The 16,831-nt window shown below is 36.4% G+C and overlaps 1 protein-coding gene across 4 annotated transcripts; it reads right to left on the reverse strand.

The window, feature by feature from the left end:
* Positions 1-3,818: 3,818 nt before the first annotated feature.
* LOC105190097 (uncharacterized) lies at positions 3,819-14,797 on the reverse strand. 4 transcript variants are annotated; one of them, XM_025297589.1, is made up of 6 exons: positions 14,333-14,797; positions 8,593-8,685; positions 7,955-8,410; positions 6,392-6,838; positions 5,054-5,317; positions 3,822-3,993 (listed from the first exon to the last, which is right to left on the reverse strand). In XM_025297589.1, the coding sequence occupies exons 3-6, from the start codon at positions 8,401-8,403 to the stop codon at positions 3,834-3,836; spliced, it is 1,320 nt and encodes a 439-aa protein (XP_025153374.1). In that variant the 5' UTR covers positions 8,404-8,410; positions 8,593-8,685; positions 14,333-14,797; the 3' UTR covers positions 3,822-3,833. The 4 variants fall into 4 exon arrangements, with proteins under 4 accessions (XP_025153375.1, XP_025153374.1, XP_025153377.1 ...); XM_025297590.1 differs by lacking the exon at positions 8,593-8,685 and having other exon boundaries at positions 3,819-3,993; XM_025297592.1 differs by lacking the exon at positions 8,593-8,685 and having other exon boundaries at positions 14,329-14,797.
* Positions 14,798-16,831: the final 2,034 nt, after the last annotated feature.

Raw genomic sequence — 16,831 nt, forward strand, 5'->3', positions numbered from 1 at the left:
TTCTCAGGGCCGCCAGGTCCCTGGTCGTCAGTTCCCCCCGTTCCCGGAGCTCCTTGACCCGCCAATAGAGAGTGTGCCTCTCCTCGGCCAGGAGCTCCACTGGGGGAGAACTGACCAGGGAGGTCGCCGCCATATGTGATACGGTGCGGTAACCTCTGGCCGCCCTCACTGCCACTGGCCGCGTGGTCTGGCGCAACAGGTTCCTGTTGCGGCCGGTGGCTAGCAATCGAGGCGCCCCGTAGAGGGCGACCGAGTTCACGATACCCACATATAGGCGGCGAGCCCGCCATCCAGGGCCCCCCTGGGCCCGCAAGAGGCCGGCCAGAGCCGTACCTACTTTACGAACCCGGGGGGCCAGGCCCCTGAAATGTGGCCCAAAGTTCCACTGGCTGTCCAACGTCAAGCCCAGATACTTGATCGTGGGCTTGACGCACCCTCCCTCCCTGACTAACGGGAAGGGGGAGTAAAGGGTGAGGGCGGATGCCCCCTCACCCTATAGGTGAAACCAGAAGGCCAACCGGTCGGTCTTAGATCGAAACCGCGCCCTGGATTCCCTTTGCGGAACAGGGCGCGGTAACAGATGGCGAGGGGCTCCCGAAAGAGTCCTGGGGCCGGGGTGTCGGGAAGGGAATACGGGAGTAGTTCCCCTGACTCCCCACATTTCCGGTCCGACAGGTAGATATCCCGCAGGGGTTTTAGTCGGTAGGAGTCCGACATAACCTCCGACCCCCCAAGGATCGGGGGTATCTATGATGGATTTCCCCTGCGTTACCCAAAAAAAAAAAGATGTTGCGTATAAGTTTGCGATGTATCACTGACTGACAAATTGTTTTGTACAAATTTTTCTTACAGCTGCGATAATTCCTTTGGACTTAAATTTAACGTTCTTCCAAATAATTTATTTATCGATTGGCACTTATTCTTACGATTGAGAATTTTAACATACGACAGAAAAAAAATATAAAGTCAAAATAACGTAAATTTTACTATATGCAAAATAGAAGTGCTGTTTATTACTTACATATATTGAATAAATATTCATTCCAGTGAATTAGTTACTGCATTATTAAAACATGTGGAGCTAAATGCGTGTAAAAAATATACTATTCGCATGCATATTTTACAAATTATCTATAATTAAGTGATGAATAAAAGTTAAATATCTTGAGATTTAATACTTCTGTAAAGAATATTGTCATGGTTTTATGTAGAGCTCTATATATAGAGCTAAGAGTAATAATTCATAGATTTGGCATGACATCTGGTCATGTGCATTTATTCGGATATGACATTCTTAAAATTAATCGATATTTAATTTTCACCCAAATCCCATATACGCCGTTTTATCTCCTCCCAGCTGCGACGACGAAAGTTGTACCTAATGGATTATATTTTACATGATATATTTAACATAATTATAATTATAGTTATAGTAATTATTAATATTTAATTATAATTATAACATAATTATAATTATAGCAATTATATTGAACATATTGTATTGGTTTAAAGACTAAATAGCAACTATAACATTGCGTGTAATTGAAATTCAATCACGAATTTCAATCATATAGATTGGTCAGTGCTATATTCTCGTGTCACATTAATAATTGTAAATGTAAACTGTATTAATAATTGTAAACTGTAAAATCCAAACATATTTACGTTACTATTCCGACGATAACAATTTTAAAGCTAACAATTAAAGCTAACAATTTGACGAATTAAAATTAATCGTTAGTTAGAATAAGAATAATAAAAAACACAACATTTGAAGTAGATTAGTGAATGAAGTATTAAAATTATATTAAGTGAAATATATAAAATATATATGAAAAATATATATAAATGCTTTATTGTTTCCCCTTGGTCTTATAATCCTTTCCCTCCCCCTATCTTATACACTCTACTTCTTACATTTCTAGCCTTACATACTATCCGCTATCCGCTCGAGAGAGAGAGAGAGAGAGGGAGAGAGAGAAAGCGCTCCTCACACATACTCTCATTCCTCCACTCTTTCATTCTCTCCCTTTCTCTCACTCCCCGTTCCTCCACTCACACCTTTGACTTCCGTTTCCGCCGCTCCTCCTACCTCTCCCTTTCTCTCCCTCAGCTTCTCCCCTCTCCCCCATTCCTTTACCTCCCTCATCCACCCCTCCTCCTTTCTCATCTCCCCTAACATCTCCCCCTCCATTTCCTGCCATCCCTTTTCTTCTCCCCCACTTCGTACACTGCTCCCAAATATGCTTCCACGTCTACTCTCTTCCCCCGCATATCCTACACCTCCTGTTTTCCTCCTCCCAGCGCCTTCCCCCTTTCAACTCGTTCCCCATCCTGAGCCTCACTACCCTCCTTCATCTGTTTTCTCCCCATCCCTTCTTTAAATACTCAGGAATTTCCCTTCCCTTCACCCTTCCATATCCCTCATTAAACCTTGATTCCCTTATCTTTTCCCATCTTTCCTTCTCCTGTCTCCTTTTTTCCCTACTCTTTAATTCCTCTCCCTTTAGCTCCCCTCCTTTTTCCCTTATCTCTTCTATCCCATCTATTTTCCACCCTTTGTCCTCAAAATACCTTTTTCTCTCTTCCTCCCATCTCCCTACTCCCTCTCTTCTTCTCGCCCTACCCCTTATCTCCATCCAACGACTTCTTGCTATCTCTCTCCCTCTTCCTTCCCCCAGCCACTTCTCATACCCCCACGCTCTTACTCCCGCTCTGCTCCTCATCAGTTTCCTCTGTATTTCCTCTCTCATCATATATCCTGGCGTCCATCTTTCCATGCCCAGCACCTATCTCAAATATCTTTCCTGCAATTCCTCTATTTTCCTCCTCTCTCTACATCCCCAAATCTCTACCCCATAGCTTATCACCGGCCATACCAATTTATCAAATAGCCATATTTTCTTCCCCCAGTCCTTTTTAAATTTCCTTTTCCCTATCCCCCGTACCTGCCCCATTACCCTCGCTCCCTTCCTTACTTTATCCCGCACCTGCGCCTCCTGTCCTCCATTTCTTGTCATCACATACCGTAGATATTTATATTCTTTCACCTCCTCCACTCTCTTCCCTTTCCATCTCCAATCTATCTTCCTCCACTTCCCTCCACTCTTCCTACATCTCATTATTTTCGTCTTTTCTATATTTATCTCCAACCCCTTCCCTTCCATATACTTTTCTAACCTCGCCATCATTCCCTTCATCCCCTCCTCATCTTCCGCCAATAACGCCAAATCATCCGCATACGCCAACGTATACACCTTCCCCTCCTCCAGTCTCACCCCTCCCCATTCCCCGCTCTTTAACTGTTCCTCTATGTCCGCTATTAATATCGTGAATAGCAGCGGACTCAACGGGCACTCTTGTCTCACTCCCCTTTTTGTCCAAAAACTTTTTCCCTTTCTCCCCTCTACTCTCACTCTGCTCTTTGTCTCCTCTCATACCTCCTCGCATCTTCTCACCAATCCTTCCCTTACTCCCTTTCCCTCATCACTTTTCTCAATATCTCTCTATCTCACTGAGTCAAACGCTGCCTTCAGGTCCACAAACAATATTACCAACCTCCTCTCTCTCCTCTCTACCTGTCTGTTTATCAAAAAATTCAGCATATATATGTTGTCCATTGTCCCCCTTCCCCTCCTAAATCCTGCCGGACTCTCCGGCAGAATCCTCTTCCTCTCCACCTCCTCCCTCAACCTCTTCGTCAGTACCGCCGTATATACCTTATATGCTGTCTGTGTCAACATCACCCCCCTGTATATGAAAAATATATATGAAAAATATATATAAAATATATATGAAAAAGAATAAACGACGCATAATATATAAAGTATATATTATGATTGAGTAACAAAATCCAGATATGGTTTTGATTTTTCTTGCAGCTTTGCTAATTCCTCCGGCTTTAAATTTACTGCTCTGTCAAGCATTTTACGTATGAATTGATTGGCAACTGTTCTCACAATTGAGAATTTTAACAAATGACGGACGAAAAATCTAAAATTAAAGTAATATAAATTACAAAATATGCAAAATAAAAATAATATTCCACTTACTCGTACACGGTATACTAAACAGTTGGTCCGTATATCTCGAAAACTGAGCCCGATAGACAAAAGTTATATGGTTTCAAGGGAGACATAAAACGATTATATCGATTTATTTTATTTATAGATGGCGCCACTTTAGAAATATTCTTTGATAATTATTTTTCTTAAATGAAAATCCCAATAATTTTATTATATCATCTTTTTCTACCAATTAATTTGAACAACTTTTGTCTGAAACGTTTGAACAACTTTTGTCTGAAACTTTTCTTTATTTGCCTAATATTTTTGAGATATTTAAGAAAACTGGTAATTTTTTCAATATTCAACTTACGATGTTTCGCTAACTATTTGTCGAAGGGAAAATAGTACTACACTCTTTTATTCTATTCAGTCTCAAGAAAATATATTGTTACAATAATGCTCCGACTTTTGTTAACTCATCGACCTTTGGTAATTTCTAAATTATCAAATTAACAAAAGTCAGGGCGTTATTGTAACAATATATTTTTGAGAACCTAACCAAGTGGAATAAAAAAGTCTAGTGCCATTTTTTCTTCCGACAAGTATCGAGATATTGTAAGTTAAATATTGAAAAAGTTACCAAGTTTGCCTTAAATATCTCAAAAAATATTAGGCAAATAAAAAAATATTTTAGACAAAAGTTGTATAAATTAATTGATAGAAAAGATGATATAATAAAAAATTCGGATTTGCATTTAAGAAAAGTAATGATCAGTGAATATTTCGAAAATTGCGCCATCTGCAAACAAATCGATATAGTTGTTTTATGTCCCCCTTGAAATCATACAACTTTTATCTGAAACATTTTTGTCTACCTGCTCAGTTTTCGAGATATTCGGATCGACTGTTTAGAATGGGACATACTGTATATTGATTTGGTTCATATCAACGAATTAATACTTAATAATACTTAATAATACTAATTATTACTATGTGCATAGTAAAACACATGGAGCTAAAATATATGTAAAATACACATTACTTACGTAAATATTTTATACATGATCCATTCGCTATAATTGAATGACGCATAGAAGTTAGGCATTTTGAGATTTAATGCTTCTATGTAGAATAATGTTATTGCCTTACAAGGCATGTAAAACCAAGGGTAATAATTAATAGATTCGGTAATACATCTGATCATGTACATCCATTCGGGTGTGACGTCTGTAAAATTAATCATAATCCAATTTCTCAAATCCCATAAGCGCTGTTTTATCTCCCCCAAGCTGCCACGACAAAAGTTGTACCTAGTGGATTATGTTTAACATAATATATTACGTTTGAGGAAGTTAAAGCATGAAGCTGAAGAACAGTTAAAGCATTATCTGTAAGTAAGCTTTAACGGACAGAGATAGATTGAAGTTCGATTGACGAGATATTCGGGTGTCACATTGAGTTTTGCAGCTAAATTGTAAGTCGAACATGTAGTGAGCGGAATGTAGGATATAGTTCTATATAGTTCTAACTACTGGAAACTCTACTCGCTGGCATGTATGCATTGCTAAGCATGTATGCCTTGCCACTTTCTAGAATGATAATGATAAACATCCTTGAGCAAATTCTAACTGGTTTTAATACACGTTCCTTACGACATTCGATTGAAAACGAGAATGATTCTTGAAATTCGCTGTAATGCTTTGATAACTATATTTTCTTCGCTTCAGCATGGTGAATTATTTACTTATATGTTATATACAATTAATAAAGTAATAATACACTTGCATGATTGTAAGGCTAAAAAACTAACAGCTAAATAACAGTAAAACTAAAACTAAAACTAAATAACAATGCATAGGCGATAGCTAAATTTATATGTCTAGATATAAATTAATTCTTAGAAGAAGGAAAAGAAAAGTGAAGTTATTATAAGGAAAGTAAATCATAATCTTAAAAAATTGATTATAATACGCTAAATAAAGAAGACATAAGTCACTATGCAAGCAGTCCGAATTTCAGTATAATAACTCTCGTATAGAAATAAAGCTCATCTAACACAATAACAAAACATTCTGTTTGAATAAAACAGCAAGAATATATTTGATTTATTATAAAACAGTTTCAAACGATAAAATATTTTTTATAAGTTTTAGTAATAGGAAGATATTCGTCACGTGGTGACAAAATATGGTTTCACTGATGCATTCATGACATCGAAATATCAAGGAAGTTTGTTTCTATCACTTTTTCTCGGTTAGTTGTAAAAATTAGTTGTCAAAATTAGTTGTAAAAAAATTCTCAAAATAAATTTTATTCAATTCTCGACTCGCGTGTATAGCCAATTTACTATTTATCAGCGAGATATGAATGATATTATTACATACTCGTCTTCCGCTCCGAGAAAATATCCATAGCACTTCCACATATGACAGAAAGCCTCTAGATCCTCATCGGTTGCATTGTGTAGTCCGGTATTCTGCGGATATATTATGGACAAAAGAATGAAGCTACCCTGTGCGACTGTCACTGTCGTATTATTTAAAGCTTTTATTGTGAGTTCGGATGTTTCCAAAACTTTGTTACGATGTCGCTCCGGATTCTCAGACGGATATATCGAGGCCATATCCTTCAGAAATAATTCGTCCTCCGGATACAACGTATACGCGATCTTGATCGCAGCATTTACTTGTTCCTTATTCATTCGGGATATCTTCGTGGTTATATTCATGTGCTTGATACGTGCAATTTGCATGGCTTTGTAGGCCTTCGTTCCTTTGACCCAAGGTTCTCCTTCGTACCATGTAAATATCCGCATTGCAGTATCGAGAAATCTAGAGCAACTTGTTCGTTAGATATATGGCATCTATATTTACATCTAAGGAAATATGTCCTTATAATTCAAATAAGACCTCTATCTTGTTCCTTAACAAACTTCATACAGGATGAGGAATAAGTATCGGAACATCTGAATAACTATGAAGGGTCAAGTTTTCAAGAAAAATATCTTAAACAAAAGTTTCAGTATTCTAAGTGATGAACTTGATGGTGACCTTGAACTTGACTTGGAGTCGATTTTCAAGGTCATTTGAAGGTCAACTCAAAATTTTCAAATGGAAACCCCAATTTTCTATTACACCGTCCTTTTCTATCAATTAATTTAAACAACTTTTATCTAGAACATTTTTTATTTGCCTAATATTTTTGAGATACTTAAGGAAAACTTGATAACTTTTTCAATATTTAACTTACGATATCTCACTAATTATTTGTCAGAAGAAAAAGTGGTACTAGACTCTATTTGGTTTGAAGAATATATTGTTACAATAGCGCTCCGATTTTTATTAATTTGATGATTTTGAAATTTCCAAAAGTCAGTAAGTTAACAAAAGTCCGGGCGCTATTGTAACAATATATTCTTGAGTTATAAATATACATTAAATAAAAAACTAAGAAAGTCGTAAGTTAAATATTGAAAAAGTTATCAAGTTTTCCTTAAATATTTCAAAAAATATTAGCCAAATAAAAAATGTTTTAGACAAAAGTTGTTCAAATTCATTGGTAGAAAAAGAGAATGTAATAAAAAACTGGAGTTTCCATTTGAAAATGTGAAGAGCTGATCCTCAAACGACCTTGAAAATTGACCCCATGGACAAGTTCAAGGGCACTATGCAGTTCATCATTTAGAATACTGAAACTTTTATCTAAAATATTTTTCTTGGAAACTTGACCCTTCAAAGTTATTCAAGTTTTCCGTGCTTTTTCCTTGCTGTGTATATAGTTGCCGGACGAATTATTTCTGAATAATTCACAGTCAGATCACTGCTAATTAGAATTCCTAGGATCCTAGATCCTAGGAATTCCTAATTCCATTCATATATTTTTCAATAATATTTTATCGCCAAAGTCATAAATTATAAGAAGCTATACTTTATATTTTAGAAACATACCTTTTAAATGCTAAATACGGAGTGATACTTTTTCTCGATATGATAAGTGGTTTTAAACCATCATTGAAAGTTAAACCGTACACGGTTCCCAGCAGTATGCTGAAGACAAACGAACAATAATGGTCGCGCACAAACTTTTGCCCTCTCCGATATTTATCCATATCCATCCATTCAGGCAACTTTTCCTGTGATCGATGGAAATCGACTGGGCGGAAAATACCTGAGATTATACATTGTAAACTCTCCGGTATATATGAATAAAGTTCTGTCATATTGTTATACACCCAGTCACGTTGTTCTTGCACAGTCCAAGCATCAAAATCACTCGGAAATTCAATATTGTCATGTAGATCGTGAATTTTCTTTGAATATTTATCATCAGTGATATTTTTCTCACCATCATTAAAGTCCTTAGGTATACCTTTAATGGTATCGCTAACATCCATCATGTTTTCACTGAAATCAATGAATTTTACCTTTGAGCTCTTGATCGATGGTTTCTTTTTTTATTGAATTTTCTTCCCGTTTAGAAATTTAATACGAAGAACTATCAAAAAATCTGTAGTGTAATAAACAACGCAATAATTTTGTTTTCAGAAAAGAAGTGTATTATCTAATATATCATTTAAGGGGCTTACCTAGCGTGACGGTTTGAAAAAATCGAATTTTTTTTTGCACTTTTTGACAGTTTAACATCTGTAGAATAATATCCTGAAGTGTTATGGTCGTATCTGAAATATTTTAGAAACGGCAGGTATGAAACGACAGCGCAGCTGGTCGGGGGCCATAAACTCGATTCTCGCCGGCGAGGCGGGACGCCGGGCAGTTGCGGTAGTTCTTAGACTCTGACGTAATCGTTTATACTTCAAAGATAGAAAGGAGAGCCTGGTAGTTCCAAGGACTCACAATAATCTCTTTATGTTCGTGCGAAAGCGTTGTTGCCAGCTCAAAAGGTTTCGAAGCCAAAGTGATACAGATCGTGTAAATATTTTAGTAAGTTTATCTATTATTCAATAATTAAAACAATATTTTTATTGATTTTAATATATTTATTATATATTTGTAGAAATTATTTTTACAATTCATTGGAGGTATTAAGTTGAGAGACCTTAAATCGTTTTCAAAAAGAAACGATGACCGATGAGTTAACATCGAAATTTACTTATTCGGGGTCGTACAACTAATTCCATACTATTTTATAATACAAAAATTGTTAAAATATTTTTTCATAAGTTTAATTATATTTCAATTCATTTCTTTGTTTTATATAGCATTAAATGAATATTTATTCATAAATTATATTTCTATAAATTATATTATTATATTATATTTATAAGTGGGAGGAGTATTTCAGGAGAATATTGGAGGAGCGAAGGGAAGGATAAGGAGGGATATAAATAGAGTAGGGAAGGAGGATAGGGAAGAAAGACTGGAGCAAGAGGAGATAAGGAGAGTGATAAAGAGATTAAAAGATGGGAAAGCGGTAGGAGGAGACGGAATTCCAAGTGAGGTGTGGAAGTACGTGGGGCAGGAGGTACAAAGATAGTTGGGGGAGATATGTGAAAGGGTGTGGAAGGGGGAGGGGTGGCCGGAGGAATGGAGTGAGGGAATGGTAGTGCCGATAATGAAGAAAGGGGAGGGAAAAAGGGTGGAGGAATATAGAGGGGTGACGCTGACGCAAACAGCGTACAAAGTGTACACGGCGGTGCTAGCGGAGAGAATGAGAAAGGAAGTGGAAAGGAAAAGGATTTTGCCAGAGAGTCAGGCGGGATTCAGAAAGGGAAGGGGGACGATAGATAATGTGTATGCATTAAACTATCTAAGAAACAGGCAGGTGGAAAGGAGAGAGAAAAGAATGACAATACTGTTTGTGGCGGCATTTGATGCAGTGGATAGGGGGATATTAGGAAGAGCAATGAGGGAAAAGGGAGTGAGAGAAGGGCTGATAAGGAGATGTGAGGAGGTGTTAGCGGAGACAAGGAATAGAGTGAAAGTGGGGGGGAGAGAGGGAGAGAGATTCTGGACAGGGAGAGGGGTGAGGCAAGGATGCCCGCTAAGTCCAATATTATTTACATTATTAATTGCGGATATAGATGAGGAACTGAGGAAGGGAGGCTGGGGAGGGGTAAGGCTGGGGGAAGAGAGGGTATACACATTGGCATATGCGGATGATCTGGCGGTATTGACAGAGGATGAGGAGGGGATGAAGGGAATGATGGGGAAACTGGAGGGATACTTAGGAAAGAAGGGACTGGAAATAAATATAGAAAAGACGAAAATAATGAGGTGCAGGAAAAGTGGTGGAAAATGGAAGAAAGTGGATTGGAGATGGAAGGGGAAGAGGATAGAGGAAGTAAAGGAATATAAATATTTAGAATACATAATGAGAAGGAACGGGGGGCAAGAGGAGCAGATCAAGGATAAGGTAAAGAAAGAAGCGAAGGTAATGAGACAAGTATGGGGGATAGGAAAGAGGAGGTTTGGAAAGGACTGGGGTAGGAGGATATGGCTGTTCGACAAATTGGTGTGGTCGGTGATAAGCTACGGGGTAGAGATATGAGGATGGAAAGAGAGGAGAGGGATAGAGGAGCTACAGGAAAGATATTTAAGATGAATATTGGGGGTAGAGAGATGGACCCCAGGGTATATAATAAGAGAGGAGATGCAGAGGGAATTAATGAGAAGCAGAGCAGAAATGAGAGCATGGGGATATGAGAAGAGACTGGAGGAAAGGAAAGGAGAGATAGCAAGAAGGTGCTGGATGGAGATGAGGAATAGGGCAAGGAGAGGAAAAGAAGTGGGGAAATGGGAAGAGGAGAGGAGAAGGTTCTTTGAAGATGGGGGGTGGAAAATAGACGAGATAGGGGAAAGGAGGGAAAAGGGAGAGGGGATAAGGGGAGAGGAAATAAAGAGTAGAGAAAGAAGAAAGCAGGAGGAGGAGAGATGGGAAAGGATAAGAGAATCAGGACACAATGAGGGATACGGAAGGGTGAAAGGGAGGGGAGTACCGGGATATCTGAAAATGGGGTGGGGAGAGAAAAGATGGAGGAGGATAGCGAGATTTAGGCTAGGATGTGAGCTAAGAGGAGGAAGGTATTGGGAGGAGGAGGAAAAGAAGAGATGCAAGATGTGTGGGAGAAGGGAAGAAACATGGAAGTATATATGGGAGGAATGTGCAGGATGGGGGGAAGAAAGGGGATGGCAGGAGATGGAGAGGGAGGTACTGGGAGAGGAGGGAAAAGGGGAGAAGTGGATGAAGGAAGTAGAAAAATGGTGGGGAGGAGAGGAGGAGGAGGAGGGGGAAAGAGGAGGGAGGGAGACGAGGAAGGAGGGAGATAGAAGGGGTACCGGAAACGGAGGTCATGGAATGAGAGGAAAAGAGTGGAGAGTGAGAGAGGGGGAGAGAATGGAGAAGAGTGAGGTGTGTGTGTGTGTGGAGCTCTCTCTCTCTCTCAAGCGATTAGAATATAAGAGATAAGAAAGATAGAGAAAATGTAAAGGTTAAGAATTAGGTTAAGAATTGTAATCCCAAAGGGAGGCAATAAAGAATATACATACATACATACATACATACATACATATTATATTTATAAGACTTATATTATTTACATTTACATTTATCCAAGTGAATTAATTAATTACATTTCAAAATAAAATTTATTTTCTACTTAGTATTAAATATTTGTAAATACTTTTATTATGATTTTACATTTTTTTAGTTGCAGCAGAAGAATGCCAGACTTTTGAAGGACTAAAAAATCTTGCTGAGTTTAAAAGTGAGATTATGAAGGTACTTCGAACAGTAAAATAGCGCTACACTATTGATGTGAAACATAATTAAAAAGAAAAAGTACCTACAAGAACAACAAATAATATTGAAGATGATATTGAAGATAAGATAATTCAGATAATAGTTCGAAGACTGACAATTCTGTTAACTACGAGGCTTGTGATCTTCTTTTCTCAGATGATTCTAATGAAAGTTAATCAATTTTTTATTTTTATATCAAACTTTACTTATATCAATTTTTTAATTATATTATTAACTTGATAACTAAAGATTGATATTCTCACGTTATTATAGAAATTTTATATTATGTTACAGGATGATGTTTTAATGATGTCTTACTGACCTTACGGACATTATTAAGACGTCGTTATTTGATGTCATCTTGGATTATTGTTAAAATTTTATAAATTTTTTGTTTCTATAGTGCTTTATATTTCTTTACTATACATGTTTATACTGTGGAAGAGTAATATAAAAAATCTAGCAACTTTTATTTTATTATAGAAATAGTACATTTTACATTTTTGTCTAAAATAAACTTATTGTTTAAGTTTACTTTCCCAAAATATTTACTTTCTCAAAATATGATGCTGTGATATCTGTAATAATAATATGTCGCTTATTTACTGCAATAATCATATAATTCAAATTTTTGTCGTTTTTATTTATTAATATAGAAAAAACAATTTTCTTTGTAGTTTTGATATCTAAAATTTATTGGTAACTGGGGACTGATAATCTAAAATTTACGGATAATCGTTTTCGACAAAATCATTATTTTTGAGTGGTTATTGTTGCAGTAAATGAACGATATGTATTTCGATTAAAAAAACTCAAAAATTTTTGTAATTTTTAGAGGATTAAACTGCTATGTACAAGCTAATTTTATGTGGTCCTGTATGATATTATTTACTACTCACATATACCAAAGTAAAATAAAATATATTTGGAACACATTCTATTTCACATTGTCTCTTCACATTCATGGAAAAATAGTAATAGTAAAAAACACAATTTTTATAAAAAAAATTTAATGCTTTGACCTTTATTTGAGCACAAAATCATGTATTAACCCTTTGAGGCATAGTAGTAAATATACTTACCACCTATTTATTCTCACATTTTCATGAAATATTTTATATTTGAGGGATTTTTGTCGGGTTTTTTGCGATTTTTTGCTTCTTTATGATATGACATGGGAATATACATCAAAGGTTGAAAAGTGTTTTGCATAAGTTGTCTATTTATGATAAATAAACAAAGTGTGAAAAATACACATTTTTACAGAATCTGAGGTCCAAATTCTAAAATTTATTTTCCAAGATGGCGGATCATAAAATTTTTATGATTAGCTGAAATTGTACTTTGGCTAGCTTTCAAGGTCGTTGATTACGAATCACGGATGTCACCGAAATTATCGCGATTTTTCATTTTTGCGTGCGCCATCTTGGATCCGCCATCTTGAATTTCGAAAATCCGATAACGGATTCGTCATCGGCAACCCCAGAAACCCCCGTATGTAAATTTTCATGTGATTCGGATTTTCTGAAAAATACACCTCAAATATGCCTCAAAGGGTTAAATATGTCACTTTAAAATAATAATAGGATAAGATATATAAAATAAGATATTTTCTGACATCATGACATGACTAATATCTGAGCAACATATACGCACACATCTGTATGTATTTTTGAAATTATATTACGTCAATATGTAAATGCAATCTGAGCACAAAAATAATAACATTTTCCTATCTGAGATTGTTCAAGATCATTTCAAGATGAACTTTACCTTTTCAAATAACAGCATCTATTTTTTATCATTTTTTGATTGGACATTCTTTTTATTCTATTGAATATTTCTATTGAATATTTCTTTGTATCTTCGTATTCTTTTGCAAAACTAATAATTTTTGAGATATTTAGGTTCAAAGAATAAAGAATCATAATTTTAGGTCGGATTAAAGTCAATTTTACTTTTTTAAAATGATAACTATTTTTTTATCGTACTTCTGGATTTATTTAAATAAATTAATGTATTTGATATCTTAATAATTTTTTACAAAATCAATAATTAAAATAGTTTCCAAGATATTTGAGTTTAAAATTATAATTCTTACGAGCATTAAACTCATTTGTATGTGTGTGGGTGTGTGTTAAGTATTCGAAGGATCGCCGGAGCTTAACTTTACGAAATAAAGGAGCTATCAATGCACTTTCTTTGAATGTAAACTACTACTACAAAACACTTTTATTAGTCGCCAGTCTGTCATCCAGGCGTTTGTTTTTTAAATTAAAATCTACTGGAGTTGGCTCTTATTGCGACGATTTAATCGATACGTTTAGTTACCTAAGTAAATTAATTTTATTTCCTTTCATTAATTGTGTCATTATCGACAAAGCGGATTATTCGCCTTAAAAATAATTGACACGTTATTGACATTTAATATGTGGCTGATAATAATGCTAGAGAAACAGCTCGTCAATATTGAGACGAATATTCGGATAGACGACATCTCGATCGTAAAAACAATACTTTTGATAAACATAACATAATAACATAATAACTAACTGATACTAACTTACGTATGTCAAACTTCTAAGTGTTGCAAACTGTCTTCTTGTCACTTTCACTACGATGTAACTTAGTCAAGAGTTCACGGAATACTGTTGCTGCTGTGTGAGCGATTTAAAGCTAGATTATATGCAGCCTTATGTAAAGTCACAATGACGTAACCATGAAGAAAATTGATTTCTACAAGAAATACTAACTGCTAATATACTAAAAATTAAACTAGATATATTATATATAACTAGATATATTAAATATAACTAGATATATTAAATATAACTAGATAGATTAATGGGGAAAGAATATTATAGATCAGAGCTGGACACGATCTGCACATTTCGAGCGAAATTCAGTAGGTGACGCCTATCGTGCCCCTCGCTCCGCTCCGCGCTTAGCAGCCGAGGCGACGATCGCGATTCATTCAAGACCGTCGCCGTATAAGAAATCAGCTACGGCGCCACATTATCATTAAAATTGTTTCCTCGTTTAATAATCACTTTAAAATATATATGTTTACGTGTTTAATACATATATATATTTTATATATATACGCATACACACATATATATATAACGCATAAACATATATATTTTAAAGTGATTATTAAACGAGGAAACAATTTTAATGATAATGTGACGCCCCAGCTGATTTCTTATACGAGGTGTGGCTATAAAATAACACATCACTCAATAAGTTCATAGGATGACATATAGATGGCGCTACTATTGACAAATCCATATGATTTTTAGAAAGTACTGACCTTCAAATGATATGTGTCTAAATTTCATGACAATCGGACGTTTAGTTCACAAGTTACAGTGGTTTTAGTGACGCTACTTTTACTGTTTTAATTTTGAAAACAATGGAAAAATCTGAGTTTCGTGTGTTAATAAAGCATTGCTTTTTAATGGGAAAAAATACCGTTCAAGCAAAGCAATGGCTTGACAAGTGTTATTCGGACTCTGCTCCATCGAGACAAATGGTAGAGAAGTGGTTTGCTGATTTTAAAGGCGGCCATATAAATACCGATGACGCTGAACGCTCTGGTCGCCCAAATTCGACAGTTATTCTAGAAAACATAAAAAAGTCCACAAAATAGTTTTGGCCGATCGTAAATTGAAGTTACGTGAGATAGCTGACAGCTTAAAGATAGAAGGCAGTGTATTCACCATTTTGCATGAACATTTGTCCATGAGGAAACTCTGTTCGAAGTGAGTACCGCGTTTGCTCACAGTTAATCAAAAAAGAAAGCAACGCGTCGACGATTCAGCGGGCTGTTTGGAGCTGTTTCAGCGCAATAAAAAGGATTTTTTGATGCGGTATGTGACAACGGATGAAACATGAATCCATCACTACACTCCAGAATCAAATCGGCAGTCAGTTGAGTGGACAGTAACCGGCGAAACCTGCCCAAAGCGACCAAACACGCAAATGTCACCTAGTAAGGTTTTGGCCTCCGTATTTTGGGATGCGCAAGGTATTTTACTCATTGATTACCTTGAGAAAGGAAGAACCATCAATAGCGAATATTATATGGCGTTATTGGTGCGTTTGAAGGAAGAAATTGCGAAGAAACGACCCCAAATGAAGAAGAAAAAAGTGCTCTTTCACCAGGATAATGCACCGTGTCACAAGTCGCTCGCAACAATGGCAAAATTGCACGAATTGCACTTTCAATTGCTTCCCCCATCCACCGTATTCTCCGGATCTGGCTCCCAGCGACTACTACCTGTTTGCAGGCCTACAAAGAATGCTCCAGGGAAAGAGATTTGGCTCCAATGAAGAAATAATTGCCGAAACTGAAGCCTATTTTGAGGCCAAAGATAAATCGTTCTACAAAAAAGGCATCGAAATGTTAGAGAAGCGTTGGAATCAATGTATCACTCTTGAAGGAGACTATGTAGATGAATAAAGTCAAATTTTGCCTAAAAGTTGTTGTTTTATTAGTCATCCTACGAACTTATTGAGTGATGTGTTAACGAGACTGATGCTTCCACAGAAGAAGTACACATACGCCAAACGCGAATGACCGATAGCTGTATACCAGGTATGTAAATATGAAACCGGAATTTTGGTATAGAAAATATATATTTATTGCATGAAAATGATAAAAAATATTTTATTCGAAGTATTGCCCATCGCTGGCTATACATTTTTCCCACCTGTCTGACAATTTGTGGATGCCACGCCAGAAAAACTATTGCTCTTTTGGGGCAAACCAGTCATCGAGCCATTTTCGTACATTTTCGTAAGAAGTGAAGCGCTGCTCAGCAAGTGCGTGCGTGTCCCATCGATGCAAATAAGTAGTAATCGGACGGAGCCAAGTCTGGTGAGTAAGCCGCATGCGAAAGTATTTCCCAACTAAACGCCTCAATCGTTTCCTTGACCAGTTTTGCTGTGTGTGATGGTGCATTATCATGAAGCAAAACCACTTTGTGTTGCCTTTTTTGATATTCTGGTCGTTTTTCACACAAAGCTTGATTCAAATCGATCATTTGTTGTTAGGTTAGGTT

This window comes from Harpegnathos saltator, unplaced genomic scaffold, assembly GCF_003227715.2.
Source record: "Harpegnathos saltator strain DR-91 unplaced genomic scaffold, Hsal_v8.6 scaffold180, whole genome shotgun sequence".
In the NCBI taxonomy this organism is placed as follows: Eukaryota; Metazoa; Arthropoda; class Insecta; order Hymenoptera; family Formicidae; genus Harpegnathos; species Harpegnathos saltator.

Bases quoted from the DNA above. Each gene is read 5' to 3' on its own strand.
- LOC105190097 (XM_025297590.1), bottom strand. From the start codon at position 8,403: ATGATGGATGTTAGCGATACCATTAAAGGTATACCTAAGGACTTTAAT. The intron at 5,318-6,391 runs GTATGTAATAAT...ATAATCCACTAG, and splicing joins TTTCTCGGAGCGGAAGACGA to GTACAACTTTTGTCGTGGCA. The intron at 3,994-5,053 runs GTAAGTAATGTG...CTTTAATTTTAG, and splicing joins ATCATGTATAAAATATTTAC to ATTTTTCGTCCGTCATTTGT.